This window comes from Martes martes, assembly GCF_963455335.1.
Source record: "Martes martes genome assembly, chromosome: 4".
Taxonomy (NCBI): Eukaryota; Metazoa; Chordata; class Mammalia; order Carnivora; family Mustelidae; genus Martes; species Martes martes.
The window spans coordinates 134,077,518-134,101,178 of record NC_137891.1 but is presented as its reverse complement, the minus strand read 5'-3'; the positions used below and the strand labels follow the sequence as shown (position 1 = coordinate 134,101,178).

Here is a 23,661-nt window from a genome sequence, read left to right as displayed (position 1 = left end):
TAGTCTTAATCATCTAGTCTATTATTACTATAGGCAGAAATTCTACTTCTATTTTACTTGCTAACTTTTCTCCGTATCTGTAATTCTGTGCCTTCCATTCTTTGGTACTGTTAATGCATTAAGATGAGATAATTTTATTAGCACTAATGATTATAACTTCTATCACCATTACTTTCTCAGTGCTTTTAAATCATTTTTACCTGAAGTTCAATTTTATCAGTAATTAATCTTGCCATTCATATTTTTTTATCATTAACTCAACAATAAATTTTCCATTTTTTCCTATCTCCTTTAGAGGTGTCTTGTAAAAGTCCTTTTCTTCTCTTTTAACAGATGTCATAGTTATTATTTTTGGAAATTTTTTCCCTAGTCCTTCTCCTCAATGACAAATCTTATACACTAAGTACATGAACCAGGGAGAACACATGACTCAAACCTAACCAGTTTGATATCCAACCAGAAAATGCTTCAGGAAATGGCACAACCACCACCTGGGTCATGGTTCTTTTCCGAAAGTTTTTTCTTTTCTTTCTTTCCTTTTTTCTTTTATTAGAACTCATAGGGAAGACTGTCTTTTACTGCTAGAACTACAGTGCTTTAAGATGAGTATGGGACCAAACATTCTCTACAACATAGTTTAGTGGTTCTCAATCAAGGACAATTTTACACCAAGGGAACAGCTAGCAATGTCTAGCACATTTTTGGGTATAAAAACTGAGGAGTGGGGGTGCTAATGCCATCCAGAGAGTAGAGGCCAAGGATACTGCTAAATACCTTACAATGCATAGGACAGTTTCCTCCCACAAAGAATTCTCCAGCACAAAATGTTAAGTATAGAGGTTGAAAAGCTGACTGAAATAGATAAAGCCCAGCTGCAAGAGAAAAGGAGGAAGCTCTACCTAACAGCAAAGCTAAGAGATTATTTAAAAAACAAAACAACAACCAAAGAAACGTCCTGTTCTGCAGGAAGTGTAGATACATACATGTCCAATACTAGCTCCTACCCTACCATTTTCATTTACATGAATCAATAAATACCTTTGGGCATAAGTTAGTTTGCAATGAGTTTCACTTACAATGGTGAGAACATTACTAATATGATACAGAAATAGAAAATCTTGTTTGTCATAAACAGACTTTGGGAGATTCCTATTTTTTAAGTGCTTTTGTTTTTCTTTTCTATTCTTATTTATTCAGACTTCTAAAATGTAATTTATCTTCCACAGTAAACACAGAATATAGACATATATTTTAAATTCTATTTGTAGCAAAATTAATACCTTTCTCAAAAAAATGTTTTTAAACTTATATTTATCTAACAAAGTAAAGAAATAAACCACACATTTGATTTCCTTCTTTTTTTTTTTTTTTTTAAGATTTTATTTGAGGGGCGCCTGGGTGGCTCAGTGGGTTAAAGCCTCTACCTTCAGCTCAGGTCCTGATCCCGGGGTCCGGGGATCGAGCCCCGCATCGGGCTCTCTGCTCAGCAGGGAGCCTGCTTCCTCCTCTCTCTCTGCCTGCTTCTCTGCCTACTTGTGATCTCTGTCTGTAAAATGAGTGAATTAAATCTTAAAAAAAAAAAAAAAAAAAAAAGATTTTGAGAGAGAGAGAGAGAGAGAGAGAGCACATGAGCAGAGGGGAGGGGCAGAGGGAGAGCGAGAGAGAGAATCTCCAGCAGACTCTGCTCTGAGCATGGAACCCAATGTGGGGCTCGATCTAATGACCCTGAGATCATGGCTTGAGCTGAAATCACGAGTCGGATGCTTAACCAACTGAGCCACCCAGGCACCCCAATTCCCTTTAACAAAAAATGAGAAAGTCCACACTTTTATTTCTCCTCATCTCCATTTTTGTTTCATTAATTTAATTAGTAGTTATAAACCTTTCTCTTACCCTTTATAGAATATGTGCATGTCTTTTAAATTTTGAAGCAAAAGATTTTTTTTGGAAATTAATTCTCAAGATTGTAATCATATTTGCTATGATTATTAGACTTCATGCATGGTATATTTAACTGGTTTCAATGTTCATTATCAACCTTTTCTGATACAACTTCTCTTTTATTGTATTAATCATATAAATTCATCTCTTATGAGCTGGGATACTTCTTTGAATAATACTTTTCAGGAATGACAACATGGTGGTTACTCTATTTTCTAGAACATTGTTGTTTCCACAAATGAATACCTGCCTAGAAAGAATTCTACAGTTGGAAGATATTAATAGCAAGTATGTTCTAATATTGGAGAGGTCTGAGGCCAAATTAATATTCATTTGTTCAACAGCCATCTATGCTCTTTACTTGTATATGTATAGAATTCCACATTAAATTTCAAAATATCGCCAAAATATGAAGAATCTCTTTTCATTAACTTTCCCTGGAACACAGTATGAGCTCTGACTTTGGAGTCTGAACCAATTTTAGATCAAAAATGTTTTCTTCCTTACTTATAACTTTGAGTACTGCTTCTGATTCATTTATTCTATTTTATTCTCTGGAAATACATACTACTCATAACATGAAATCTACTGTTTATCCCTCATTCTTTAAATTTTTCTCCTTTTCCTCTAGTCTTTGTTTTCAAATTGATTTTTTAAATCTTTCATTCAATTTTCTATACTGTCAAGACTTTATTTAACAGTATCTTCAGGATATTTATAATGACACATCTTTTATTATGAATATTTTTCAAAGACCATCAAATGACTTTTTTTCTGCTCATCCATCCTGAAATGAAGATTTATTCAAATCTAGTATGGGAAAGGACAATCAGACTGCCCCCACTTTCCTCTCAATTTGTTCAAAAAATGAACAGCAGAAACCCCTTCTAAACTCTGAAGCTAAAAGAACAAGCTGATATTTAAGCATTTTCCTCTGAGACTCTATTCTGATACCCTAGATAAAACAAAGAGAATCAAATAGTTGAGAGATGGTTGCTGCATGGGAATCAAAGAGAAGGGAAATGGTGCAGGACATACTGCTAAAACTACAAAACAGCATTGAAAGAAATTAAATAATACCTGAATAAATGGAAAGACATCCTGAGAGTTCATGGATTAAACATTGGTAAGATGACATAATTGTCTATAATTTCAAAATGATCTCCATCAAAAAATCCCACCTGGCTTTTTTGAAGACAATAACAAGTTGAGCCTAAAATTCGTATAAAAATTCAAAGTACCCAGACAATCTAAATTGAGAAAGAACATCAGAGTGGGAAGATTTACACAACCCAATTTCAAAACTTAGTACAAAACCACAATAATCAACACAGTATAGAGACAGATCTTTATAAAGACATCTATCTTGTGTAAAGACAGATCTATATATTAACGGATCAATCATTTTACACACAAAAATTAATTCAATATAAACCATGGACCTAAATGTCTGAGCTAAAACTATAAAAGTCTTGGGGGAAAAAAAATGAGGAAATCTTTGTGACCTCGGATTAGGTAACAATTTCTCAGATACACCAAAAACACAGCACAAAAGCACGAAAGCAAAAATAAACTGACCTTCATCAAAATTAAAATGTGCTACAAAGAATGGCATAAGGAAAGTGAAAAGACAACTCGGAGAGGAAAATATTTTGCAAATTATATGTGTAATAATATCCAGAATATATAAAGAGCTCTCAGAACAAAAGAATATTAAAAATCCCAATTTTAAAATAGGAAAGGATCTGAATAGCTTCTTCTCTAAAAAAAAAAGATGAACAAATGGCCAATAAGTACATGAAAAGATGCTCAAAATCATTAACCATTAGGAAATACAAGTCAAAACCACAATGAGATACCACTTCATATTCACTATGATAGCTATAATAAAAAAGAACACAAGTGTTGGCAAAGAAGAGAAGGGAAATAACCTCATATAAAGTAAAATACTGTAGCCACTTTGGAAAAGAGTGTAGCAGTTGCTCAAAATGGTAAACACAGAGTTGCCACACAATCCAACAAAAGGTATATACCCCAAAAAATAAAACATGTCCACACAAAAACTTACAAATGTTCACAGCAGCATTATTCATAATACCAAAAAGTAGAAACAATTCAAATGTCCATTAATTGGTGAATATATAAATAAAATGTGGTACATCTATGCAATGGAATATTATTTGGCAATAGAACGGAATGAAATTCTGATATATGTTACAACAGGGATGAACTTTGAAAACAATGTGCTAAGTGAAAGAAGCCAGTCATAAAGACCACATATTGTTTTATCTCACTTACATGAAATGTCTAGAATTATCAGATCTATAGAAAGTAGATTAGTGGCTATCTGGGGCTGAGGGAAATGGTGGGAGGGGTTGGAAGTGAAAGGTAAAGGGTACAGGATTTCTGTTTAAATTGTGGTTATGGTTACACAACTTTGAATACACCAAAAGTCATTTAACTGTACAGTTTAAATGGATCAAATGTATGGTATGTGAATTATATCACAATAAAGCTATTTAAAATAAATAAACGAAAGATAAGTGGGGGATAAGTAAAGTTGCTAGAATTGCAGCAAATATTTATTCATGCTCCTAATGATTTCTTCCTTACAAAAGCCTTTGTACTGGACATCTTATTTCGCCGTAATAATCATCACCTAGGTAGCGGCATCTGGGTCTCTCAGTGAGAAGAGCATCTGACTCTTGATCTCAGGGTTGTGAGTTCAAGCCCCACACTGGGTAGAGAAATTACTAAAAAAAAATTTTTTTTTAATTTAAAAAATCATCACCCAGGTTAGTCTAGCTGTGGACTAAAAAGGCTTTCTTGCCCACTTGCTTGTTTGGCATGAATTTTTCTACTCAATAAAGTACTAGAAATAGCTTAATTTTTTTTTTCCTACTGCTATAATCCTAAGGACAGCAATAAATGAAGGCAAAAGGAAGGGGTAGGCTTGCTGTAGGGCACAGACTTGCTCCTGCCATCTGTTTCCCATATATCTTTTAGAGAGAGAGAGAAAGGGATGGGGAGGGGCAGAGGGAGAGAGAAAGAATCCCAAGCAAGCTCCATGCCCAGTATAGAGCCTGATGTGAGGCTCGAACCCATCACCCTGAGATCATGACCCAAGCTGAAACCAAGAGTCTGACACCCAACCACTGAACCACCCAAGCACCCATCTGTTTCCCATATTAGGCACATTCTCATCCTCCAATTCAGGGACATGACATAAATAAGGTTTAACAAAATGTAACCACTTGCTGATTGTTTATCCATGGCTGATGGCTGCTTTCATGCAACAGATGGTACAATCTGCAAGCTTAGCCTATATTTACTATCTTGCCCTTTTAAAAAAAAATTTTTTTTAATTGAAGTATAATTGACACACAATGTTACATTAGTTTCAGGTGCATAACATAGTGATTCAATAACTCTGTAACTATCTTGCTCTTTTATTATGTTCATAGACCCATGCTGTAATCAGTAAGGGTTTCATGTCACACTGTATTGCTTCCAGGATAGAATACCTGTCAGTCAATATAATTTCTATATATAACCACATATTACTGTTATTAAAATCTCCTCTCATAATCTAGTTTACTTGATTCTAGAGTTATTATTGTATTTTAATATAAAATTGAAAGAGAAGTTCAAAGGTTCTGTTATCTTTCCAAAATTTTACCTGGAGCTAAAATCCATTCACTCTCACTTAATAAATACTTACTGAGCATTCTATGTTCTAGGCATAGTGCTAGATCTGAAAGATTCAACCATTAAGAAGCTAGAAATAATTCTTGTTCTCACAGTGCTTATAGTCACAAAAGAGAAAAAAACAAAATGCAACAAAATAGACTGATAGGTATTCAGAAAAATAACAAAAAGCTAAGACCAAAAATAATAATGAAAGACATAACCTAATTCTTCAGGCAGGAAAATCCCTCTATGAGGTAATTTTTAAAATGAGCTCTTAAAGAGGAATAGGAACTAAGAAATCAAAGAATGAGAAGAAAGGCATCACAGTCAAAGAACAGAAATAACCTGACAGATTCAAGGAACTGAAAGAAAACAAGTATGGCCAGAACATAGGAAAAAAGAGATCTGTATAAGATTATATCAGAGAAGCAGGCAAGGGTCAGATCATGCAGGGCTCCATAATTATGGTAAGAAATATGAACTTAGGGACACCTGGGTGGCTCAGTTAAGTGTCTGTCTTTGGCTCAGGTCATGGTCCCAGGGTCCTGGGAATCTTGCTCAGCGGGAAGTCTGCTTCTCCCTCTGCCTACAGGCCTCCCTGCTTGTACATACTCTCTATCTGTCAAATAAATAAATAAAATTTTTAAAAAATAAAGAAATATGAGCTTACTTTTAAGTGGAGAAAGCATCTAAACAGGGACATGACATTATACAAATTACATTTCAAGATCACCTTATCACCATATACAGAATGGAATGGAGGGGCGGACAGAGAAATTAGATACGAGTTGGTGCAGTATTCCAGGGAAAAGATAATAAAAACTGGTCTCAAAGCAGCGGTGGAGACCAATCAGTGGAGACAGAAAGTAGGGTGTTCAAAATAACCTTTTAGATATGTATGGTTAGGAGAAGGAGGTAAGACAAATGATCCCAATGACTGAGGCTTGAGCAAACAGATAATTAATGATATGATTTAATAAATGACTAGGTGGCCAAATGGGAGTGGATAAGGTAGAAAATAATAACATTTTAAACAAGCAAATTTTGAAATATCTGAGATTCCCAAGTGGCGATGATCATAAAATCTGGGAACTCCAGGGAGAAGTCTAGATTGAGAAATAAATTTGACATTTAAAAAAAAAAGTCATTTAAAACCAAACATATAAATTTGTGAATACCCATTTTTTTCCTTAATACTAGAAAAGGTAATAATAGTTACCCTTCTTCATTTCTCTATCATCCAGGAGAAAAGGAAAAAAGACCATGTTCTAAATGGTGACAATGGTGACAAGAAGAAAACAAGGAACTGATAACATCAGTTGCTGTCAAGAAGGATAACTGAGAGGGTAAAGATGAGTGGGAGTGAACTTTTTTTTTTTTTTTGAAAGATTTTATTTATTTGACAGAGATCACAAGTAGGCAGAGAGGCCTCTCTCTCTCTCTAGAGAGGAAGGGAAGGAAGCAGGCTCCCTGCTGAGCAGAGAGCCCAATGCGGGGCTGGATCCCAGGACCCTGAGATCATGACCTGAGCCAAAGGCAGAGGCTTTAACCCACTGAGCCACCCAGGCGCCCCAAGTGGGAGTGAACTTTTTTTTTAAAGGGGGACCAGAACTCAGGACCCTAAGATAAGATCTGAGCTGAGATCAACAGCTGGAAGCTTAACCAATGAGCCACCCAGGAGCACCAGGAAGGAAACTATTTTTATAATGTATCTTTTATGTCTTTTTATAATTTTGTAGCATTTGAATATAGTAACTTTTGAAAAAATTACACAAATTAAGGAGAATCCACCCAAGTCTAGATAGAGTACCTAGGTAAAGAAAGCAGGCCTTTATATACCTAAATTATTACTGTTTTCTTAAACCCTCAAGGAATATATAGATGAAAGGTGGGGTGTCTGGGTGGTTCAGTCAGTTAAGGGTCTGACTCTTGATTTCAGCTCAGGTCATTATCTCAGGGTTGTGAGATCGAGCCCCAAGTCAGGCTCTGTGCTCAGTGTGGAGTCTGCTTCAGATTCTCTCTCTCTCCCTCCCCCTCTGCCCCTACCCACCTCTAAAAAACTAAAATTTGGAAAGAAAAAAAAAGGGGGGGGTAAATCATCAGTACCCACTGAAGTAACAAACTAAAATTACTGTAACAAGTCAAAATTAATCATATTTTCAAAAGATTTATGAACTAGAAATGACTTTGATTCAATCATCCAATCCCTCTTACTTTACAGGTAAATACATAATCAGAAATACACATATAATTAAGGATACCAAATATCATGCTTCACTTTCAATATTTTAAATGCAAATCATCATTATTTTCTTCATCCTCATCCTCTTCCTCCTCTAGCCAACACTGGAGTTACTTCACTAGCCAAGTATACCATGAAACTAAGTGCTCAAATGTCCCAGTTAAACCTCTTATACTATTCCCTCAGCTTTCTAAAACCTCAACCTGCGGCTTCAGCTAACTTGTTACATAAAAGATACTAAAAACTTAAAATAACCTTCTGCCAACTTTCCACAATGTAGCTGTTAAATCTGAAATCAGATGCCTTGGTTCTAATTTGGTAAATAAACTGAATTCTGTTCTGTCGAATGAATAAAAAATATTCCAGTAACATTAAGACCACTGCAGTGCTAAAGTATGCAAATTGTCAACCAAAAGGCTAGGCATTAAAAGGGCATCCATTATATGTGCCCAGCACTATGCTATATACCTTATAAACCCTAACTTAGCCCAATACCCTGTGAGACAAATATTATTCCTACTTCACAGGTAAGAAAAATAAAGCTAACACTAGTTAGGTAATTTCCTAAAATTATATATCTAGAAATGTGTAAGTCATGATTCTAAAATCTGTATGCTTTTTACCAGACCAATAGTTTTCAAACTTTTTGGTCTCAAGACCCATTTTATACTCTTAATAATTATTAAACAACTTTTATATGGATTATTTATATGGACAAATCTATTGATATTTATATTAGTAATTAAAATTAAATGTTATAAAACTTTATATTTACAATAACTCCATTACATATCAATATAAATTTTTTATGAAAAAGTAATTGTTTTCTAAAATAAAAATAAATGACAAGAGTATGCTATTTTAAACTCTTAAAAAATTAAAATAAATTGCTTTAATGTCTGACTTAATAGCTAGATTTTTTTTAAATTAAATTTTTTATTTATTTTCAGCGTAACAGTATTCATTGTTTTTTCACCACACCCAGTGCTCCATGCAATCTGTGCCCTCCCCAATACCCACCACCTGGTTCCCCCACCCTCCCACCCCCCCCCCCCGCCCCTTCAAAGTCCTCAGGTTGTTTTTCAGAGTCCCTAGTCTCTCATGTTCACCTCCCCTTCCAATTTCCCTCAACTCCCTTCTCCTCTCCATCTACCCTTGTCCTCTATATTATTTGTTATGCTCCACAAATAAGTGAAACCATATGATACTTGACTCTGTTTGACTTATTTCACTCAGCATAATCTCTTCCAGTCCTGTCCATGTTGCTACAAAAGTTGGGTATTCGTCCTTTCTGATGGAGGCATAATACTCCATAGTGTATATGGACCACATCTTCCTTATCCATTCATCCGTCGAAGGGCATCTTGGTTCTTTCCACAGTTTGGCAACCGTGGCCATTGCTGCTATAAACATTGGGGTACAGATGGCCCTTCTTTTCACTACATCTGTATCTTTGGGGTAAATACCCAGTAAAGATACAGATGTAGTGAAAAAAATAGCTAGATTTTTATAATTATTTCTGCACTGAATTGTGTAAATTTTGCTTTGGTTTGAAGTATATGAAGAAAATCTAGATACAGAAGATACACAGTTGAAAAAAAGAAGAGTGGGGTGCCTGGGTGGCTCAGTGGGTTAAAAGCCTCTGCCTTCAGCTCAGGTCCTGGTTCCAGAGTCCTGGTTGCAGAGTCCTGGGATCAAGCCCCGCATCTGGCTCTCTGCTCAGCAGGGAGCCTGCTCCCCACCCCCCTTCTCTGCCGGCCTCTGCCTACTTGTGAACTCTGTCTGTCAAATAAATAAATAAAATCTTAAAAAAAAAGAAAGAAAGAAAGAAAGAAGAGTATTTTAATAGACTTTTAAATAATTATAGATGTTCTTTGCTACTACACCAGAAATCAGTAAGTGGTGATTTCTTTTTTTTTTTTTTAAGATTTTATTTATTTATTTGACAGACAGAGATGACAAGTAGGCAGAGAGGCAGGCGGGGGGGGGGGTGGGGGAGGAGGGGGGCAGGCTCCCCACTGAGCAGAGAGCCCGATGTGGGGCTCGATGTGGGGCTCAATGTGGGGCTCGATCCCAGGACCCTGGGATCATGACCCAAGCCGAAGGCAGAGGCTTTAACCCACTGAGCCACCCAGGTGCCCCAGTAAGTGGTGATTTCTTAAAGGTTAGCAGCAATGTGAAATCTAAAACCCTATCAATAAACTTTTTCTATTGAGTTACACTGAAATGCACTGGTTTCTCTTGTACTTTAAATGGATCTTTTACTGATGCATGATTTTGAAATACCACGTACTGATCATTTGAAAAATATAAGCTGACTGAGTTATACTGATCTTCCAAATGTCAACACATTTCACTATATCAAAAAAACAAAAACAAAAACAAAAACAAAAGCCACACATTTGGTAATATCACCAATCTGACCAGGGAAGTCTTTAAATATTGGGAAGCTGTCAAACTTAGTGAGAGAAGCTGTCAACCTTAGTGTGACAAAGATGAATTTCCCAAATGTTAATTTTTGATTCAAAGCTTGAATTTTTTATTTGGCAATAAATACTACCAATTATTTTCTGTGAAGTCATGGGCTTCTTCATTCTTCTTCCAGAAAATTCCTGCCAAGTATCCAAATTGGAATAACCATACTTTGCCTATAAGCTGTTCTTTCAAGTAAAAATGGTGTTCCATGACAAAAGCTGCTAGTGTGGCTTACAACTCAAATAACTATACAAATGTTTTCCCTTTAGTATGCAAAAGAAGATCATGCAAAATCTACATTAAGTCACAAAGAATATCAAAAAGATAAGTACTTGAGATTAAGACTTAATAAAATTAATAATTTCTACAACTTCAACAAAGACATTATGTGAAACTGGCTTTTTCCTTTTACTACAAGTATGTGGCAGTAAATAAGCAAGTAATACTAGTAGTTTGGGAGACTCGTACTCAGGTTGCAACAATTTTACTCACCACTGCTTTTGTACTATCAGCAAAAATGTCAGCTTAGTGAAAAAGGCAAGCAATGACTTTATATTATTACAAAAATAGTTTTGATTTCACCTACCCCTTAACTAGGGAGAAAACAGGACATTCTAAGTACTAGAACCAACATAGCTCAAGCTTCTACAGACACCTTCAAGTCCCATCCAAGCAAGTGGTAAAAAGGGAGAATTTTTGTATTTTCTCTCATAAACAGTATTATACTATTAAAACCCACATACACACATATTATATCCATCATAAACTCCTAACCAGCTCTACCTTCTCATTATTTTCAAAGCTACCCCCACTTTTACAGCATGTTAAACTTGACATTTGCCCATCCAAGTTTCTGTTTCATATAGCAGCCAGATTGAGTCTTCTAAAATCAGATCGTATTACTCCTCTGCTCAAAATCCTCACTTTCTATTTTCCTCAGAGTAAAAGCCAAAATCCTTAAAAATGGTCTACAGAAGTTCCACATGCTTATACCCACAGCTACCTCTCAAATCTCCTATCTCCTACCACTCTTCCCTTGAACCAGCCAAACTTGACCTTCCCTCTGACTCTTGAACATGGTACATTGACATTTGTTATTCCCTGTCTGAAACTCTGTTCTGCCAGGTATCTGCTCCTTAATTTTCTTTAGGTAACTAAACTTCTTTTATCCCTGATGTCTTCTGTGACCCTGACCTCACTGAAATACTTAGCACTTCCCCTCCCCTGTACACCCAGCACTCTCTCTCTCCTTACCCTGCTTTATTTCACTCCATGATATTTATCATTATCGTCATATCAAATATTTATTAGCTTATTATTTATCTTCTCCCATTAGAATGTAAGCTCCATGACAGCAGGGACTTCAGCCACTTTGTTCACTGCTATAATCCCAGCACCTAAAACACTGCCACATATTAGGAGTTCAGTATGTATCTGTTAAATGAAGGAATGCATGAACAAAGAAAAGAAAAAAATATATAAAGAACCATTAGAGTAGTGTAAAAATCTGTTTTTACTCTCCAAAAAGCATTCCATCCCAGAACAATGCAGGTCTCCACATGATTCTTTATGAAAGTCAACCTAAGGATATATACGCATAAGAGGATATTCAACACAGCATAGGTGGTTTTATAGAATTCAGTAGTGCTGAGTAAGAGAACACATGTGTTAACATGCCTGATAAATACCTACAACCAAGAATCCAAATACACTAAACCAAGTTATACCAGCAGATTAAAGATGACTTGTAAGAGAGTCAAATAACCCTAACTCTTTAGTACTCTGACAGGCAGTATAAATTCAAGTACCAGATGAAACTTTACCTGAAGTGCTGTCTAAACCTTAAGAACAAAAATGTCTTCTGCCGAAAAGCACTTAATACCACAAGTGAGAGTAAGATATTGGTATCAATGGATATTACTATTATATTAGCCTTTGAAAATAGTTTTAAGTGCAGTCTCCCAATTGAGACTATAATGCCCCACAAGGAAGATATTATTGTATCTACCTACTTCAGTGCTTAAGTAAATAGTATAATTTCATAAAAACTAGTTCGTAGAGAAGCATAGTCTCAAAACTAGATCTAATTCCAAATACAGAGACAGCTTTCTGGTTTTGCACATAATCTCTGGGATTTCAACAAGAGTAACAGGCTCAAAAACAGATGAAGTTCAACTAAGCCACAAAGTTAAACCTCATATATCCTGGTAACAAACACCATTTATAATTTTCAGACAGGAAAAAGACCTTTTCTCGTTTTCCTACCCCATTTTACATGCTTCAGTATTGCTCTAAAACTGATCTTCCAGGGGCACCTGGGTGGCTCAGTGGGTTAAGCCTCTGCCTTCAGCTTGGGTCATGATCTCAGGATCCTGGGATCAAGCCCCACATAGGGCTCTCTGCTCAGCGGGGAGCCTGCTTCCCTCTCTTTCTGCCTGCCTCTCTGCCTACTTGTGATCTCTCTCTGTCAAATAAATAAATAAAATATTAAAAAAAAAACAACTGATCTTCCATCTATCCCCCAGAGAAATAAATAGTACGTGAACAGGAACACATTTGTCTGCCCAGCTCCCAATTTTTGAGGAACTATGCTCATTTTCTGGAACCCAAAGCATCCTATTACACTATACTCTGCATTAGATTTCTATGACTCAAGAATGACATTAACTAGGGAAAGACTGCCTAGAATTCTGTTATTCCAGGAGACCTCCAGAATTCTCCTGCCTTATTGAGGCTGCAAAGAACACAACATGATCAATAACTGCTTATTTCTGCTTCCTTTTTTGCCAAAGTTGAAAGGTCAGAATTACTGTTCCTATTACAGCTCAGTACAGGAAAGGAGAGATTCCCCAGTGCAGGAAAAAGGATTCCCCCCACCTTCTTTTTTTTTTTTTTTTTTTTAAGATTTTTATTTATTATATGACAGACAGAGATCACAAGTAGGCAGAGGCAGGCAGAGTGAGAGAGGGGGGAAGCAGGCTCCCTGCTGAACAGAGAGCCCCATGCGATGCAGGGCTGGATCCCAGGGCCCTGAGATCATGACCTGAGCCGAAGGCAGGGGCTTTAACCCACTGAGCCACCCAGGCACCCCTTCCCCCCACCTTCTTAAGAGGTAGCTCTGCAGATGTGTTCATATCACAATTCCAAGTGTGAAGTCACCTTCTAATACTCATATGATGCCATCAGGAAACATGTCTACTTAACCCAAGGACATGCACATGCTAGGAGATGCACACGGAAGAAGAGGTGAGAGGAAGGTCATATTCATGTTGTCATAAAGATCAACTGAATCAAGCCTGATAGATCAGTGAAGTGACAGATTTCACTGCCAAACCACCCTCATTCCAAGTGAGGGTGCAGGACACTTTAATGGATTATGTTACCCCCCAGAAACTACTTCACTTTTTTTCTAAGATAAAATGAGGTCTGCTTTTCAAAAACAAAGTCCAGAGAAGACCACATAACACGAGGGAAAAAAATACAAAACTATTACTGTTCTTTTAAAGATGTACCATCATTTTAACCTTCTTAGCTAAAACTGTTCATCTAAGGCTTAATTCAAGATTTGGGGGGGGGGGGCACCTGGGTGGCTCAGTGGGTTAAGCCTCTGCCTTCGGCTCAGGTCGTGATCTGAGTTCTGAGATCGAGCCCCGCACCGGTCTCTCTGCTCAACAGGGAGCCTGCTTCCCCCGCTCTCTCTGCCTGCCTCTCTGCCTGCTTGTGATCTCTGTCTGTCAAATAAATAAATAAAATATTAAAAAAAAAAAAAAAGATTTTTTTTTGGCCAAGCAAAGTGTAACTTTATAGTCACTTCTCAAACAGACATAAGGTGCATTATTTTCTTAAATCACCCATCATAAAGATTTTAGAGTCAAACACAAAGCAGAAAAATATCAAAAGGAAATTTAAAGATGTATATAGAATAAACCAAAATAAACCTACCACATAGGCACCAAACAGATTATCCTACTGCCTCAACTCTCAAACATACACTTTAAATCATTCTGAAATTAAGATGTTTTAAAATCCCTCTCTGAAGAAATCTACCACCACGAGGCAGAGAGGCTACACATATTAACCATTTCATTATCATTCCCTTGAGTTACCAACAATGGCAGCAATATCCTCAATTGAAATTAAACTCACAATTGAAATTTCTAATTACTGTGTGAAATAGCTACACAAAGATTATGCTACATCTCAGTAAAAATGAAAATTAACTGTATGGAGAAGATGGCTTGTCACATCCCAGGCAATTATCATTAAAGGCAGTAGAAACTGCCAAATCTCTCAGAATACATCTCACTCACAAATTTCTCACATCTAGGAAAGGCTGGTTTAAGCAATTCATGCATCAAGGACTTTCATCACTCTGGTACCTAAGACTTTCTGACAAATGCCCAAAGGATATTTAACTCAAGGGGAAAAAACCAAAATTATAAGTTTAACAAAAAGGAAGTGCAGTCAAAAATCAAGAAAGTGTTCTATATGCTCCATAAGCATTCTCAATTCTAAAGATGCTAAAGAAGTAAAACTCATTACCATTAATAATTTTTTAAAAAAGCATATCACCATGATACTTTAACTACCAATGGCAAGAAGTGATTCAGAAAAATTTTTACAATGTGAAAAAGGGCTTAGACTTAAACTTTAATTCTATACTAAAGAAAAAATACATATTAACTCAAATACACTAAAAATATAAAATTTAACAAATTTGTGTACATTTAATGAAAGGTATATTTTCCCCCACCCCAAAAAAATGCTTTTACTAAATATACAATGAGTCATAATCACTTGGCATATCTGAACACAGTATATTCATGATGTTACACCTATTACTGTATTTAACTTACATTTCAAAGATATATTTGGATCCAAATACAATATTCCTCAAAATAACTGATGACTCAGAAAAGGCAATTCATACTTAACCAACATTTGACCAAAAAAGAAAAAGCTGGATCCTTGCTCCTATTCAAGTCAGTAATTTGTAAATACACATTATATACGCACTCCAAAAAAAGTTTATCAAATCAGAGATCACTGAACTCAAAGAGCTAATGAATAGTGAGCTAAACAGTGACCAAATTAAGGTTCAACAAGCTTTCCAGCTAGATAGAATAAAGGATCAAAACTAACAAGATAAAATTTAATAAACATAAAGTCCTGTTTTAGGCTAAAAAAAAAAAAACCTGCAAGAAGAGATAGAATGGAGAGATAGCTAATCACTTGAGAAAAAGCAGTATTAAAAAATTAACATACTCTTGCACTGTATTATTTAATGTGTGCTTTTTAGTAGTACACATTACTAAACATATATTGCTTAGAACAAAAGGGTCTCTTTTTTTGTCTTTACTCGTAAGGTTAGTCTTGAGCACCTTTCTCAAAGGGAAGAATTGATAAACTGAGTTTCATTAAAAAGAAGATGAATAGGATTTTCATTTACTTACTTAACATCATTATATAGTATTCACTATTTCAGGGGCCATCTAAGGACTTTAAAAACCATGCTGTTAATAGGAATGGACACAGAAGACAGGAATGTTTAACCGAAAGATAAGAATGTGATAGCTGGGATGCCCGGGTGGCTCAGTCGGTTAAGCCGCTGCCTTCAGCTCAGGTCTTGATCCCAGAGTCCTGGAATCGAGTCCAGCATTGGGTTCCTGGCTCAGGGGGGAGCCTGCTTCTCTCTCTGCCTCTGCCTGCCACTTTGCCTGCTTGTGCTCTCTCTCTCTGACAAATAAATAAATAAAATCTTAAAAAAAAAAAAGAACATGACAGCTTCTGTCAGATATCTAAAGGGCTATCATGTGGATGAGGGAGCCCATTTACTTGTGCCATTACATGAAAAAGAAACAGAACAAAGAAGTGTGAGAGATTTGGGCTCTACAGAAAAACTCTGAAAGTTGTCCAATGGCAAAAAATTCTCCATAAGGCTATTTTTTTTTTAAAGATTTTATTTATTTGACACAGAGAGAGAGTACAAGCAGGGAAAGCGGCAGGGAGAGGGAGAAGCAGGTCTTGCTGAACAGAGCCAGACGTGGGGCTCGATCCCAGGACCCTGGGATCATGACCTGAGCCAAAAGCAGATGCCCAATGACTGAACCACCCAGGCGTCCCTCCATAAGGCTATTATAAAGGGGCGCCTGGGTGGTTCAGTCCATTAAAAGTCTGCCTTTGGTTCAGGACATGATTCCGGTGTCCTGGGATAGAGCCCCACATCAGGCTCCCTGCTCTACCCTCTCTCTGTCTGCGGCTCCCCCTGCTTGTAAATAAATAAATTCAATCTTTAAAAAAAAAAAAAAAAAGATACTATAAAGACTAAATGAGAAAATATATATTAAAGAACTTTGTTGTAAATTACCACATTATACATTATTAGAATTTACTTCTGTGCAGGACAGTGTGTCCTAATTAATAGACATATTTACAGAGGTTGACCATGGACTTGAGTTCCAGCTATTAGTTCAGTTCCCAGCTTTGCAATTTATACCAAATATGCAACTTTAACAAAGTTTCCCTGCATCTCTAGGTTTCACTTTCCTCACCTTTAAAATAAGGATAAAACAATCTGCTTTGCAAGGCTATTGCGAGAATTAAATGTGATAATGTAGATAACATTTGGCATAGTGCTGACATTCTCAGTAAATTGTGTTTATGATGATGATAATCATCATCAACACATTATAGAAGGAATCTCTTTGGTGAATATAAAACTAACCTTGTGGTATGATGCAGAATGACTGTATGGCTTTGCTATGTACCTGTATGAGTGTATGAATCTGCTATGCATTTATCATGTTATAACAATCCAAATAAAATATATAGCTTATATTTGTTTATATTTGTTTGGTGACTTAAAATTTATTTTTTAAAGACATTTATCTTCTGTAATGTGAAGTAAAAAATATCCTTAAAATCTAAATAAAATATCCAGGTTAGTAAAAATATCAGGAATAAAAGTAATGTAATGGGGAAATTATGCAGCTACCAAGAAAAGGGACTAAAGAAGTAGCATATTAAATATAAGCTACTCTTCCTAGGAGACTTCACAGCAAGAGATGAAAATATATATTTCAGGGGAAAAAACAATTACACTTTCCAGAGGTATGTGAACCACTGGTTACAATCATCAGAAACACCAAAAATACAAGTACCATACAAACATTTGGTATATCAAGGCAATTTAAAAAGTGGTTGAGGGGATGAAGGACAAGAGTTTAAGAGATTTAGGATTCTAGTTACTATGAACAGAATTTGTATTTTAACAGACCAACTACTTAACATTGAATTACAGAATATGGAAGCTCAATAATCCTGTAATTCAGTACCTTCTGTGATTAACCAGGAGGATCAACTGTAAAATACTATTCTATCGTACTTGTCAGTCATATTTATCTAGCTCTTCTTTCAAAGGAAATTAACTCTCAAAAAGAAACTTTCTTCTATTTTCACAGATATTTCAAGGCCCTACAGGGAAAAACAAATATATATATAGACACACACACATATATATACACATACTATGAAGGCCAACTCTTCAAACTCCCTAATAAATGATGAATAACCTGAAACTACAACACACCTTCTAATACAATATGTTTCCCAAAGTGTTAGAATATAATTACCATCAACAAACAATTATTATGCTTGTTGTAACAACAGTAAAGTGATTAAATAAGTGTAGGAATGAAAAACTGGGTGCAGCTTTCAGGTACTTTTTTGTGGATTTGAATTATGATAAATGACAGTAATATTACAATATTGTAAATTCAGATACAAGTGCAGTTGTTAGAGAATTATAAAGCCACTAAGAAAAATCTTATTCTTTTTTTTAATCTCAATTTCTGCCCTAATTTTAGATAAGAAGCCTGGAGTCTGATGGAATTAAAGGAGTTTATTCCTCAGGCAAGCATTTCATTAATGTGTTATATATTATTTTGAACAGAGTTGAGTGTGTTCTAATTGAATGTATACAACAGTCACGTTCAGTTAGAAGCAGAGCTAGCAACAATATGTCAACTACCCAATTTAAAATGGCTTATTAAATGTTGAAAATGTCAGTGTTTCGTTTTCATTAATAAATCTACTGTTGCTTATAAAATCAACTCAATCATATAACGTTTTTAAAACAAAAGAAACCCCAAAAAATCAGCTAATGAGTTAAGGTAGAAAGTAGAAATACAGTCCTTGAATAATAAATGATACTCTATTTTGTCATATAGGCTATGATGAAGTTACTATGAAAAATCATAGTACTATTTTTAATCACAGTCAAGATAAAACATTATTATTAGCAATTACATAAAACAAAACACTCAAAACTCTACTCCAACAAAATTTTGGCTGCTCTAGTCACTTTTTACTTGCTCTAGGTATCAAATGCCAACAAATTTCTACTGTGGGGCTTTCAGCAACCAAGGCAATTCTACATTCTATCTTAAATGCAAAGTGTAGACACTTTGTATCAAACTAAGTTTCGTGAAAGCAGAGAAAAAGAAACAGAACCTGATGGCAGGTAGAAATCACAACAACCAGTTGCAGTCAAGTTGGATCTGAACCTGAGTAATGGAGGGAGGTGGGCCATTTACACGTTCAAAATTCGAAATCCCAAGGTGGGAGAGGAGGGGAGAAAGAGAAGAAACAGTTCCACAAACAAAAGAAGAAGGGCAGGTTGGATAAGAGACTATTTAAAATTTGTCAAAAACCAATACATTGAAGGCCTGTCTCAAAGATAAACAAAACAGCTTCTGAAAGGAAACTCTGAAGTGGGCAAAGAGGAAACATTCCTTTGCACCCACAAGAACCAATCCCCTGACCACTGGCATGCTATTACTGAAACGGTCATGATTTACAGGCATTTGGCCCGGGTGATGGGCAAAGGAGAGGAAAGAAAGATCGTTGGAGGGAAGCCTAGAATTCCATTGGCCTGGGGAGGCACACCCTAGGTTCGGGAAGGGAAAGGTGGAGAGGGACGAGCACTCCTCACCGTGATTATCTTTCTGTCCGATATTGTGCGTGCGGATGAGAGACGACAGTCTCCTCACATCCCCCTTGAAGACGCACTCGTGTACCGGGTAGTGTGCGGGGCAACTGCCTCCATCTGCGACGACAGCAATGGGGTTGGTGCCCGCTAGAAGAGCCGGGGACTGGGTGGTGGTAGTCACGGAGGAACTGTGCAGCGGCAGGGCCGGGACGCCAGGGGGATTGGAGGAGGCCGGAGCTGTCTTCAGCTGCAGCCGGTGGTGATGGTTACTGAAGATCTTATGACAGGCTTTGCTGCCCTTGCCCCTGCCGCCTGTCCCAATCCTGCCTCCCGTAAAGGTGCCGCCGAGGGTAGCCGCCGCTTCCTCATCCCCGGGCTCCAGCAGGTCCCCCTCTTCTTTGCTGGGCTTGTGATCTCTCCGCAGTGAGCGGATCTTCTCCCCGGTCATCGCCGCCAGGGGCAGAGAGGGTATCCGGGAGGCTCACCGCCCGCGACAGAGGTAGCGCTGCGGCGGCGCAAGGCTATTAGAGCGGTGGCCAGGCGCCTCCAGCGCAGCATGTACTCTCAGCGCTCCCCCGAGCCTGGGACAAACGCATCTCCTGGAGGAAGAGTCGGCTCTCGCCTAGGCACTAAGGGACGCGCGCTCGCTGGGGGGAGCTAGAGCTCAGGTGCCCACGACACCAGGATCCCTGTCCCTGCTGCCGCAGCCGCCTGCCTCACACCGAAAAACAGGGCACGGCCATCTTACCCTGACTTCTCTCGCGAGAGCTCCCTCGGGAGGAGGGAGGAAACACCGCGATAAGTGAGGTGCCCGCTCCCTCCCTTGCACCTTCCACTCGCGGAGAAGAACGCAGCGCTGGCGCCTCCCAGGCAGCGTGTTTCCTCCCCAAGCTGAGAACCCGACCGCTCGCCGTGGCCGCGCTTCTTCGGTGCAGTCTGAAACCTTTAACCTGTGTTTGAGATATTCGATGCACGTTATAAACGATAACTTAAACCCTCGGGCCTCTGGGCCTCCCGCAGAGTAATGCAAACTGACGCCACTGCACACAGGATATGATGTCAGTAAGATGATGCACAAGACACTCGTTCAATAAACATTTACTAAGCATCTACTTTGTGCCGTATACTAAGCTAGTAAATTTTTAAAACGCCATTCCAAAGAGCTCAGCAGAGGAGGAAAGACAAACAGTTGGGTACAGTAGTTCACTGCGCGACGAATATGGGGAGCTGGATTGCACCCCCCCCCCAAAAAAAAGACAAATTTTAGTCCTAAAAGTCACCGTAATTTAGGGGCTGACCTTGGAAAACAGGCTATTCAGCAAACGGAAAGAAGGGAGGTCACTCAAATTTTAGAGAAATGAATTTGAAGCGGGTGTCAGTGTCAGGCAAGGGAATGGACGCTAAAGAATGGCATATAATAATTGTGTGACTGGGATGTCACTGGGCTAGTTCCTGGCCAAATTGTACTCATCGTCAAATTCTAAAGAAGCCTAAATTTAAAATCCCTAAAATCTCCATCAAATAACTAAAGCTGTGGGGAGCTAGAAGGGAGGAGGGTTAGCGAAGTATCCCAGAGGTCTGCCTTCACCCACTTATCTCTCCAAAGTCCCATTTACACTAACAGTAGCTTCTCTCAAATCGCTTCTTAAATTTTATTGTCACCTCCATTCCGCTGCAAATAAACAAATAACTTGTGGGAACTGTCCTCTCTTCATCCTTCCCCGCCACTCAGGTTTTTACTTCCCATCTTCTTTTTCAAATCTATTCAAATCGAACTATTTCTGCCCTTCTTTCTCCTTCTTCTCCTTCTCCTTCTTCTTCTCCTTTTGTGGGGAGTGAGGGTTGTTCCAATTATGATCAAGCATTGCATAACCAGCACCTCAAAGAATCCTACTCAGAAACCAAGAGACTGAACATATGCATACAAAAACATTTTGTTCTTCCACGATAGCCAATATTTATTAATTCTAAGGCAAGCAGTATGCTTGGCATTTTATATGCTGTTATCTCCATGTGATATTATTTTTAATCTTCACTCGACAGTTGAAAAACCACCCTAATGCTTCAAAGCTGGAATGTAGCACAATCCAGCCTTATTCTAGAGCTAGAGAGATAGGAAAGGGCCATATCACGTTAAAAGTTTAGACTTTATCCCACAAGAAATGGGGAATGTTGAATAGGGAAATAGCATGATGAGATTTGTCTTTTAGAAAAGTCACTCACTCTCCCATACTTTAGAAAAGTATATGGGGGCGACTGGGTGGCTCAGTGGGTTAAAGCTTCTGCCTTCCGCTCAGGTCATGATCTCAGGGTCCTGGGATCGAGCCCCACATCTGGCTCTCTGCTCAGCAGGGAGCCTGCTTCCTCCTCCCTCTCTGCCTACTTGTGATCTCTGTGTGTCAAACAAATAAATAAAATCTTAAAAAAAAAAAAAAGAAAAGAAAAGTATATGTCAAGAATAAAGTACATGGGTGCTCTTCTAGAGACAGACTACTGCATAAATAAAAAAATAAGTGTGTTAGTATATGCATGTAAAAGTCTGGCAGAATATATACATTGCACAGAGTGAACACTGGTTATCTTTGAAGATGAGATTGCTAAATCACATATTTCTTATATTCCTTGAATATTCGTTTTTATGAATCAGAAAAAAAATCAAATTTTAAAGAAGTATGCAGTAATTCAGATGAGGAGAAATTAGGAGAACATGAACCAAGTTAGTAAGAGTGATGTTAGAGGAGGTAAGACTTTAAAAAAACTAGTTCAATTTTGGCATATTGAATTGAAGTTTCTTGTTGTTCACCCAGAAGAAGTTAGATGGTATACATTTTGAATATTTTGAAATGACCCTAGGAAGCAGGGATCAGGATTAAAATTTAGGAGTTATCATTACACAGTAATTGATACCACAGAAGTCTTTGAGTTCCCCAAGAAAGAATGTGCAGTGTGAGAAATTCAGGTCCAGTCTAGAATAAAACACTAACATATAAAGGATATGTATAAAATGACTGGTGTTCGTACCCTGTTATTATTAAAACCTGCACCAAAGAGTCAACCATTGTATCTGAGAAGTATCTTATCACTGCATCCAGAATTTAAAAGTACCTCATTAGTGGCTGCCAACTACGGATAGATGTGAAAACTCCTAAGTGTTTCCCTAGTAAAATCAAACATTGCAGACATCAATGTTATTTGACCCTTATTTTTAAGGGTTTAGCAGTATAATCAGTAAAAAATGATATAGAAATATAAGATTACAATACATTGTGAAAAATACAAGAATTGAAATTATATAAGATCCTGACATGATACAAAAGAGGATGTAATTTTATTATTAATTCTCTCGGGAGGAAATGAAAGTCAGTTGATCAGGAAGTCTTTCTGAAGGGGGTAATTGTCTGAATTGAAAGAATGTAAGAAGTTGGCTGATTGGACACAGGGGGCAAAAGGTAGTAATAATAATTACAATAATAATAAAGCTATCATTTACTGAGAGCTTATGACATGTTAGGCATTGTTTCAAGCAAGTTTCAATAACTATGTTATTTAATCTCACAACAACTCTATGGGGTACTTACTGTCCCCATTTTACAGATGAGGCAACTGAGGCACCAGGAAGTGATCATCCAGCTATGAGTAGAGATAAAAAGAATAGTATGTATAGGGGTGCCTGGGTGGCTCAGTGGGTTAAGCCTCTGTCTTCGGCTCAGGTCATGATCTCAGGGTCCTGGGATCGAGTCTGGCATCGGGCTCTCTGCTCAGCAGGGAGCCTGCTTCCTCCTCTCTCTCTCTACCTACTTGGGATCTCTTTCTGTCAAATAAATAAATAAAATCTTAAAAAAAGAGAATAGTATGTATAAACACAGCATTATATTTGACAATCACTGGAGCATAGTATGTGACAGGAAAAGTGGTGGCAAATAAGACTAGAAAGGAAAGCTGGGGCTGGATTACAAAGAGCAACTGTAAAACATTCGGACTATATGACTATATATGCTGGGCAGTGGAGAATCTGTAAAGGATTTCAAACACAGTAAAGACAGGATCACATTTAATCACCATAATGTGTAATCAACCCACATTCCAAAGGTAGGAGACTCTGCCAAACTTTCCAGCTTTGCCTCCTACACGTTGCCAAACTCATTCCTCATTCTAACCAAAACAATCTGCTGACAGTCCCTCATCCTCTCTCATGTTTCCATGCCTGCGCACACGATGTTCCATATGTCCCAAACCCATTGTGATTTCATTCACCTAGATACCTCCCTCAGCCTTTCAAAAGCTTTTCAAAATTCTCCTTAGCACAAGGTTTTGTTGTTGTTGT

The 23,661-nt window shown here is 37.5% G+C and overlaps 1 protein-coding gene across 1 annotated transcript in view; it reads right to left on the bottom strand.

Annotated features, from left to right (window-relative positions):
* ANKRD13C (ankyrin repeat domain 13C) overlaps positions 1 to 20,098 on the bottom strand; it is a 98,342-nt gene extending 78,244 nt beyond the window's left edge. The window contains exon 1 of the mRNA XM_080800334.1: positions 19,341 to 20,098. Within this exon, the coding sequence (XP_080656460.1) occupies positions 19,341 to 19,785 (445 nt within the window). The 5' untranslated portion in view covers positions 19,786 to 20,098. The remainder of the gene's footprint in view (positions 1 to 19,340) is intronic.
* Between the last annotated feature and the right edge of the window lie 3,563 nt (positions 20,099 to 23,661).